At 33.5% G+C, this 9,889-nt stretch overlaps 1 protein-coding gene across 2 annotated transcripts; it reads right to left on the bottom strand.

Moving 5' to 3' along the window:
* Positions 1-6,307: 6,307 nt before the first annotated feature.
* On the bottom strand, positions 6,308-9,889 carry LOC126716823 (uncharacterized). Of its 2 annotated transcripts, none has more exons than XM_050417814.1 (2): positions 9,722-9,889; positions 6,308-7,246 (listed from the first exon to the last, which is right to left on the bottom strand). In XM_050417814.1, the coding sequence occupies exon 2, from the start codon at positions 7,218-7,220 to the stop codon at positions 6,675-6,677; it is 546 nt and encodes a 181-aa protein (XP_050273771.1). In that variant the 5' UTR covers positions 7,221-7,246; positions 9,722-9,889; the 3' UTR covers positions 6,308-6,674. The 2 variants fall into 2 exon arrangements, with proteins under 2 accessions (XP_050273771.1, XP_050273772.1); XM_050417815.1 differs by having other exon boundaries at positions 9,711-9,841.

The raw sequence follows: 9,889 nt of genomic DNA, 5'->3' as shown, positions 1-9,889 counted from the left end.
CAAAAATTTAACAACAATCCCCCCACCCGAAAACACTCTAAAATCATATTCTATAATATTAAGGTGGACATTCTAGTATTTTGCAAAATCCGCAAATATTGTGGTCCATTATGAATATTATAATCCATAGTCATTTGTAGGGGGTGGTCTTCTAGTAGGGCTCCACGGGCCATGGACTAGAAGCCCATTGAGAGATAAGGTGAATCGAGAGAATAGGTTAAATCCAGATACACTGGGAAAAAGGTCCTAGACCTGGTAAATGGACCAAGGGCCCAACCAAGGAAGTGACCCCACGTCCTCTGATTGACACCGATAAGATATAACCCCTCGGAAAACGTCAACCAAGGAGTTCTGGGAAGGTAGCAAGCCCAAACTCATCAAAGATGTCCAAGGAACTTGGGAAGGTAACTCCTAAACCAAACAACAATCACCTCTGCATTAATTAGGTGTTTCCACCTGACATAAACCGCATTTATTACTGAATGATCGACCTAAATGGTACTTCACATCCCAAAAGTCCATTTTCATCATCAAAATGGGGGAGGAGATATTTGATAGGACAAGTATCTTCTAATCCTTATCGTGACCGCCTTCTACTGAGAAGAAGGCCCTTTAGTATAAATAGAGCCTTCACACACACTTAAAGGGGGCATGTGAAAATATTAGAGTAAAAGAGTTTAAAGAATTTGGGCCCGTTTGGTCATGGAGTTCAAAAATTGTTATTTAAAAAGATGTGAAAATTGTAGTTTAAAAAATATTGTTGAAAAACGTATTTTTAATGTTTATAAAACAAAAAATATGTTTGGTATCATGGTTTAAATAACATGTTTTAGTGTTCAAAAAACATAAAAATGTGTTTGGTATGTGTGTTTGATTTAAAAAAAAAAACTGACACCTTTGACCAAAATAAACATTTTGTTTATTCAAAAAACATTTTTTTAATGCCAGTGGGACTATGTGGGTGAGATTGAGGAGACAATACAGCTTTTGATGTTTGAGCAAGTGGGCCATACAGTGTTCAAGATAATTACACAACTACCACTGAACACTAATTTTTGTTGTTTAAAAACAGGCCGGAGATGATTTCAAAAACCATCATTTTGAACACTGATTTTTGAACAATGTTTTCCAAACGCCTGAACAGGAATGGCATACCAAACGCCTTTTTTTGTTTTTGGACACTAGTGTTCAGTGTTTAAACACTGAACACTAATGTTTAAACTGACAAACCAAACGTGCTCTTTGTGTCTGCCTTTGGATGTATCCTCGACAAGAATAGAGCTACATATTTTATCAATAACAAACCCATATTATTCAATTTATTCTCCTATTCAAATCTCTTAGTGAATTATTTACTTTCCATTCATTACAAAATTAGTTGTGACAATCAGATTAAATCAAAAGCTTAGGCTCCACATCATTGATTCATAAACAGGGAAAAAATTCATAGTTATTGATTCATAAAAAATTAAAATTTGTATCATATCTATTACCGTCAAGGATTAAGGTTTTAAAATCTTGATAAGTCATGGAAATTGGGTAAAAGTATGTACATATTGTGAGTAATTGCAACCCGGCCCACCAATTTTTCTCAAATTGAGCCTAACCCGCACAAACGGATGGGATCGTGATGCTCAAAATATCAAGTTCACTGTAAAACTGTATTTGCCCCTGAATCAAGGATTTTATGTGGAATCGCCACTTATTTAAGTACGAGGGAAAATAAGAAAACTTTTCTTCTTCTTTTTTTTTTTTTTTTTTTTTGTAAAAAGGTACTTTTGTATTATTGATATTTGATATGTGTGTCAATTGACTACAATTTTAATGCTTTAGCCCTGGATACAATATAAGAAATAAATTACATTGCTTTGTTTCCTAACTGAGCATTGTAGCCAACCCCACACTCTGCTATGGCATTTACCATATCCTGATAATACATGGATTTAGCAGCACCGAAAGGAATAGAATTGTGGAAGAAAAAAACAGCAATTCTTTTGTCAGCATCATCCTGCTTTTGCTTTTGAGCATCATCTACTGTAGCCTGTAGGCTGTCCACTCGTTAAGGGCATGGAGATAACAAAGATGGACAGGTGCTTCCATTCTGTCCACTAAATATCCATGGAAGGGCTATTTTCTTGACCTTATGTTTCTGTACAGGGGACTATATCTCTGTTCTTTATTTGAGCCAAGTGAAACTTCATCCTAACCTTCCGTCTGGTTGCATCAACAAGCACGCAATTTTCCCAACATGCATCTCTTCCTCGAGCCATTGTCTTTGAAAGTAAGAAATTCAGTTAGATTCTCTGTTTTGCCCTTGAGTGCTCACAAAGCACAAAGACTAACACACAGAAACATATGTTTGAAGAAGAGAATTTCAATTATTATAATGCTTAAGAAACTCGCACACTTCGATAATTGTAACATGCAGCTATAACATAAATATGGAAATACGATCAAGGGAAAGAAAAGTAACTCCATAAAGTATTGCAAATGCTGAGGGCGTTTGGATTGCTGAAAGTGGCTGAATGCCTTGTTGCGTTTTCCAGTTTTTTTTTTTTTTTTTTAATCTTTCAGCCGCACTATTTGACCAAGTCCACTGTGAACAGTGCATTCGTGTACTGTTTATAGACCCACAAATTTCACTTTTCAGTAACTTTTTCATTAAAAATGGGTCTCATGATACTATTTACATATTTAAAAATTATTTTGCTACAGTATTTTCAGTTTCAATTTTCAGTTTCAGCAAAAATAAGCTCAATCCAAACGGACCCTATATGGTCTTAGCTAGCAACTAGCAAGAGGTTCCACCCCTCAAATTGGGTTCCTTATCGTCTTCTTTCTTTAATTTTTTTTTAATTCCTTGATAAGTTCCCCCGTATATTCTCACTATAAATAAAATTATCGATTTTTTTTTTTTTTTGATAATTCGATAGTTACAATGAGGAGATGAGATTTGAACCCTATATGAAACCGTTAAAAACTTTAGAGGTGTCAACTAGTTGAGCTACAAGACTCTTTACTACAACTCTCAATTCTAAGTTACTACAATTTTTTGTCAACTTTTTATTTATTTATTTATTTTGAGAATCCACATTTTTTGATCATATGAGTAGTAAGTACTTGATTGACATACTAGTGTACATATCTAAGTTAAACTATCACTAACATGTTAGCATTATTACATTCGTAGCCAAATATATAAATCATCAACGGCCTAACAAACCACCCAAAAAATAGGAAACAAATCAGAAATGAGGTAGTGTTATTAATAAGCTCAAACATAAAAGCTCATCAAATTAAAGAAAAAGGAAAGTTTTTTTTTTTTAAGCCAAGAAAAAAGAAAGTTAAACTATAATTTGTAGGTGAATTTTGCCAAATAGCATAATTTCACTTAGAACTTGAGTTTGACAAACTCAAGTTCCAAAAAAGTTCTACATAACTAAATAAGTTTGCCAAGATGCATTTCTCCTTTTTTTTTTTTTTTTTTTTTTCTAAAATTATGCTATTCGGCAAAAAGGCCATAATTTGTGGTTGAAATTATTAGAGAGAGAGAGATTACCTAGTTTGAGAGGGATATGACAAAGAAATTGTTGTTGCCAGGATTTGAGAGTGGAGAGAGAAAAGGTTGGAGTTATTGAAGTGAATTTTGCCAAATAGCATAATTTTACTTAGAACTCGAGTTCGACAAACTCAAGTTCTAAAAAAGTTCTACATAACTAATTAAGAGTATGTTTGGTAACTGTTTTTTCCCTTATTTTTTGTTTCAAAAAATAATTTTCTATTTTTGAGACTAAAAAGCTTGTTTGGCAACTCAAAATGAATAAAAAACAAAAACTGTCTCAAAACTCAATTTGTGAAAGAAACTGAAAACATGCAAAATGCTGTTTTCAGTTTCTAATTTTCAAAAGTCAATGAAAGCACGCATTTAATTTAATGAATCTGTCTCATTTAATGAGTTAGTATTAGAATTCAAATCCTAGTAACAACTTATTTTAGTATTTTCTATTTTTTTTTTCAAAAAACTATATTATAAATTTCAACTAACCAAACATGTTTTTGATTTTAAAAATACAAGAAAATTGTTTTTTCTTCATATTCCCAAAAACAAGTTTTTGAAAATAGAAAATAAAAATTGTTACCAAACATAGTCTAAGTTTGCCAAGATGCGTTTCTCCTTTTTTTTTTTTGCCCTAAAATTATGCTAGTTGGCAAAAAGGCCATAATTTGTGGTTGAAATTATTAGAGAGAGATTACCTAGTTTGAGAGGGATATGAGGAAGAAATTGTTGTTGTCAGGATTTAAGAGTGGAGAGAGAAAAGGTTGGAGTTATTGAAATCTGGGCAAATTTTAAGATCAGAGATTTGGAGGAAGGAAAGGAGCTAAGGAAATGGGAAAACACGGTGATAAATTTGTGCTGCTTGTTAGCCTGTCCGAGGACTGTAGGTGGAGGCATGGAAATTGTCTACTATTCTATTTCACATGACCTCATCCGTGCGTGGGCTTTATGTTCTCACATCGAGTCATCAACCACTCGGAATATATATATTTTTTTAGATAAATAAATTAGTTAAATAATTAGTCATTCGGAATAATGCAATACCCACACAATGTATCTGAAATTTTGAATTATCAAAATTTTGAACTACGAAATTAAATTATACCCAAAACGCACCATTTCAAATGCTCACGAAACACAAAAAGATAAAATAATAATAATAATGATAGGAGTTAAAAAACGCATTTGTGTTCGAGAAGATGAACCAAATATGCACTAATAGATGATATAATGAGTAACCGGGCCTCTTGGCCCAAGTGGTACCCGGTCTCCATGGTGACCTTTAGCTCAGGAGTTCGAGCTCCTGCACCCGCATAAACAATTACCTAGAAAAAAAAAAAAAAAAAAAAAAAAAAGATGATATAATGAGTACAGTGTGGACTTAGAAACCAAATTATAAGTTGGCATTTTGCTTAAATTATCTATTATTTATAGGATTCCACACTACTTTTTGTTTTGTTTTTTTTTACTTCAAATAATTTTACTTCTAGCCTTTTGAAACAAACTAGTTTTTAGCTTTTTGTCTCGTATTATACAAATAAGTTATAGGAAATAAACAATTCCCAAATGAACACCTTCATGAGATTCTTTTTTTTTTTCTTTGACAATTTTGTTTCCATTACTTTATTTAACACTTGTTACTTGTTAGGAAGAGTTTATTAAATTTAAAAAATAAAATGAATAAAGTTCTAATTGTAACTAAAAAGACAAAATTTAATGAATAACTTGAGTTTTTAATACTCGGTTCAACTTGGGTACATGACAATCACTTTTGCTCTACTTTCTTAACTTTCTATTTATTTTTTCCTAGTTTTCAACTTTCTATTTATTTTTTGCTTAGTAAAAGAAAGAAGGAAGACCAAGGTGAGATATAAGCATAATTTCAAACTAGAAACTAGAAAGTATACTCTTTTTTATAAACAAAAAAAAAAAAATAAAGGATCTTGAAAGTATACTTGACTCTCAAAGTATCACTCACAGCCATCTCCCATTTTAATTTTTCTAACTAATGGCTGGGGTTCATAAGCACAACAATTCATGAGAACCCACTTCCTGAGGACACCACTAAATCAATCTAGCCTCACATAGTCTCGTTTGACATTATGAACAAGGTTAATGCTTCTATATTAGTACTACCATCTAGTATCAACTATCAAATGGCATTATGCATTCGGTGATGCAATCCATACTTTCAAGAAATTGTGAAGCTACAGATTACCATTACCTTTGACTTAACCTAATTTTTGTTCCTTTCACGGCCCATATTTCAGCCTTCTTCTCATCATGAAGCAAATAATGACAGAAATTAATAAGAATTTAAAAACACTTCGCTGAGATAGCTGAATATAGAAACTTTAGCTGACATTTTGACAAAATTCCAGTGGAATTAAATTCTTAGCACAGGATCCCTCTATAACAACAATTTTTTTACTTGCTACCAAAAAAAGTAGCACCCGGGGCTGGTGCTTTTAAGACCCATCCCCACACTGATTCCAAAAAAATGAAGAAGAAGGCATAGCAGTTCAAAACAAGAGTTTTTTTTTTTTTTTTTTTTTGAGAAGCCAATACATGAGATGTTGAATCACAAGAATAATCTGACACATAATAAAACAGAAAAAAAGATATATGAGTTCAGAAGAAATCTTTTCTTGAAGATAATGGCAGACGAATAATTGTCTATTAGATTCAAAGAATTAAGGTATATCTGATTAGAGAATAATAGCATATAATGAAATAAACAATTGCTGATAAAGATTTAATGACAGTCATATCATGGATGGCTTAAGTTAAAATAGATAGACCTCTAATGAAACATTTTTCACATCATCTTGGTCTAAATAAAGGTCGACCTCCAGTGAACATGTCACCTTATGCTTATGAACAATAACACAGTTTAGAAATGAGGAGAAATAGATTTGACAAAATTGTTAATGACTCTTTAATATTATTATTAAAAATTAAAAAAAAAAAAAAAAAAAAAAAAAAAAACCATGCAATCCATTAATGGAGATATCGATGAGTGTGTGATTATTTGTACCACAAAAATCTAGGTGTCACTTAAACCGGACATTAGCTTGCACTCATGTATGTGAACAGAAAAAATTTCTTCTAGGAATGTCTACTTCATTTCTGAACTCACGTTCTGCCTAGCTCGGCGAATACAATCTTCGAAGCTTTTAACTAGAGGAGAACATTTCAGGATGTCTTTTGCATGTTCCTTGTAGCATTCCAACCAAGCATTATTCTCAGCCAAGCAAGGCATAGGCTTCTGGTATGGAAGCTTGAACTCCTTTTCTCGGAGATCCTTGGCTCTTTGTGTTACTTCCTGCACCATATTTTCCTCCTGCTTCTGCAACCTGTCCAGAACCCTCTCACCATCTTGAAGGACAGATCGAATTGCATCCAACTCTGTGTAGGCAGATTGTGCAGGAGTGTTTACAGGTACAAATAATGGAGTCTGCAGTGGCCATCCTGTAGTAGCAGCCCCCTTAAATGTTTCAGATTCATCAGAAATCTGCTTCTGATCTACCTTAGCTGAGGGCTGTCTAGGCTCTCGGGGTACCTTAGCTTTTTTAGATTTTTTAGTTTTCTTCTTCAACTTTTCAGTGTCATCAGAAAGCCGATTAAGAAGGTCGCTGCTAATCTGAATTGAAAACTCACCCATAACAAAGCAACTCCCACAAAAGGCACCTGAAAACATTCAAGCAAGTGATTGTGTTGTATTAGAAACATATAATGCAAGCTTTTCATTATGTTGTTGTCAGCTATGAATTCTTTCATTAGGAATTTAGCTCATATTATATAGAGAGTGAAAAATGAACATTAAACAGCTGCCCTCAAGACTCAAGAGTCAAGCCCACAAAATGCATAGGAAACTTTGCAATGAGTAGTGACCATTACAAGGAGTAATTGGGAAAGAAATCGACCCTTTTTTTATAAGTAAAAAATCTTATTAGAAAAGGAAAAGGGAATGTCACATAAATAGATATGAACAGACCCTTTTCAAAGAATACAAATCAGAAAGAAAGGAATTCAATAAAATCTACAAAAGACATCAAAGGGATGCTGCCTAGGGCACACATCCAATCAAACATAAACCGCAGAAAATTGGGAAAGAAAAAGACTTCACTAAGTTTGGCAAAAGGAGGCCAACATTGATGATTCCCTATGCTCAGATGTACATTTTGATCATTAATGTCAAATAATCCAGGTGTCTCTAAATGCACAAAAGAAAGGTAAATCATTGGCAATCCCATCAGACCTGAACTTTTAAAACGGAACATTATATCATGCCAAAACTTTACATGAGGTAAATGAATGTTAACTGGCAATGTTGCTCTGTCATTGACATATAATGGCAGTTTACATGTGCATGCATGTAGAGGGTATCCTATGTCTCATGAATCACAGAGCTAGGATATTACACCATTAGTCTTCCCCAACATAACAATCTACAATTCAGAGCAGAAAATCTATCAGAGTGAATAAAATGCATTTATTAGTAAGTCATATTGATGCAACAATGGAAGGAAGATTAATTTGTTATTACGCAAATGCGACTATTCAAGATTTATTTTATGGGATCCACATGCGAAGTCCAATTGAAGTAAAAAGTCATGTGGTTTAAAGTCTAGTTATAAGTCTCTCCTAGGTTAAAACAATTTCTGATTCCGGTTTTTATTTATTTTTGATGAGTAAATAAAGAAGTTCTATTGAAAAAGAGAAATTACTTCATGTTCATGAGGATGGAACACAAAGTAGAATCAAACCGAAACTCTTAAGAGAATTTTGAAAGTAAAAAATTGAAGTTCAGCATGTGAAACCCCAAACCCGAGACCAACTAAACAAGGAATGAATCAATAAGCATTTTAATTGATCTAGGGATCTCTCTTAGTGTCTTTAAATGTTTGAGAGTTGCGTTCCTTCCACATTAACCACATCAAACATGGTAGTACTAAAATTCCAAATGTCTGAAGAATGCTTACCAAACCAATTCCTCCATCCAAGCTGCTTGATCTGTCAAGGCCCAAATTCCTTCATTTGAAGGGGGTTGCAGGAATTATAGGGTATCTTAGGTAATTTTATAGGAAATCCTAAGTATCTTAGCTTTTTCTTTTTTATTGAGTCCGAGTTAAGTCTTTATCAATCATTACCTTAACAGAATTTTTTACTTAACTAGTAATATCACTAGTACAAGAAACATTCCTTGTGTCTTTTTATGTTCTTTTCTTCATTTCCTCTTAAAATCACTTCTCTTCGGTACTTTGTTTCAGTGGGCTTGTATTTGGGGGTTTTCCGAGTTGTATTTCATTTATGAATTCTTACACAGTGTTAGCTTAAGTTCTTGAACTTGTTGTATTTGTTTCTTCTTCAGAATGTTCACCATAGTGAAAATTTTCAGTTTCTTGAATAAAAGTTTTATTACCCATAAAAAAAAAATGTTTTTTTTTGGATGATGTAGGAGAACTTCACTCCAATTAGCTTTACTTAGATTAGTTGCACGTTACAAAACATATTGTACAACAATCCTCACTATTAATCAAACTCCTACGGGCAACTGACCCCACCCGCCAGAACCAGTTTCCGGATAATCCAGCGGCTTTTCACCCTTGATGGGCTAAGTAGCTTATCCTCAGGAGGCAAAAATATGTTCTTTTCTTCATTTCTCTTTCTTGTGCTACTGTTCACGAGTGCAGATCATTCACATCCTAAACACTATAATTTCCTTCTTCCTTACAACCTTAAGTCAAACTCTTACTACTCTTAACTATCAATCCCTAAAACCCCAAGTATTTTTTTTCCTATCAAATAAGCATAAAAAATCTCAACAAAATTGTCATGACCCAAAATCCATAGCCTTATTATGAACTCAAGCACATGACAAAACCAACAACTCAAAACCTATGAAACTATTCCACGTAAAAAAAAAAACATACAAAGCACATAATAGAAGCCACATGATGGTCACAAAAATAAAATTACCTCCATAGTAAGTAAAAAAAAAGTGTATCTTTTTAAAGTCTCAACCAATTTAACAATGTAATTGAAATCCATAACCCAGAGGCCTCGCAAAATATAAAAACACTATCTCTTTGCCACGACTCCTCCAAATCTTTACTTGCGTATAAAATTCAAAAACGTAAGAGCTGAAAACCTGAAACGCACCTCTCGCGCCGGTCGATTTCCTCCCTCTTCTTCTTCTTCTTCTTCTTCTCACGCCGATCGATCTCCTCCCTTGTCTTCTTCTTTTTCTCTTTCTTCTTCTTATATCGCTCGGGCCAGACCTTTTTATTTTCCCCTTTTGCCCTTTTCCCTTGCTTTGTTTTGTCCGTG

The sequence above is a fragment of the Quercus robur genome, chromosome 3 (genome assembly GCF_932294415.1).
Source record: "Quercus robur chromosome 3, dhQueRobu3.1, whole genome shotgun sequence".
Taxonomy (NCBI): Eukaryota; Viridiplantae; Streptophyta; class Magnoliopsida; order Fagales; family Fagaceae; genus Quercus; species Quercus robur.
This window is presented reverse-complemented; position numbering and strand designations above follow the sequence as displayed.

Bases quoted from the DNA above. Each gene is read 5' to 3' on its own strand.
- LOC126716823 (XM_050417814.1), bottom strand. From the start codon at position 7,220: ATGGGTGAGTTTTCAATTCAGATTAGCAGCGACCTTCTTAATCGGCTT.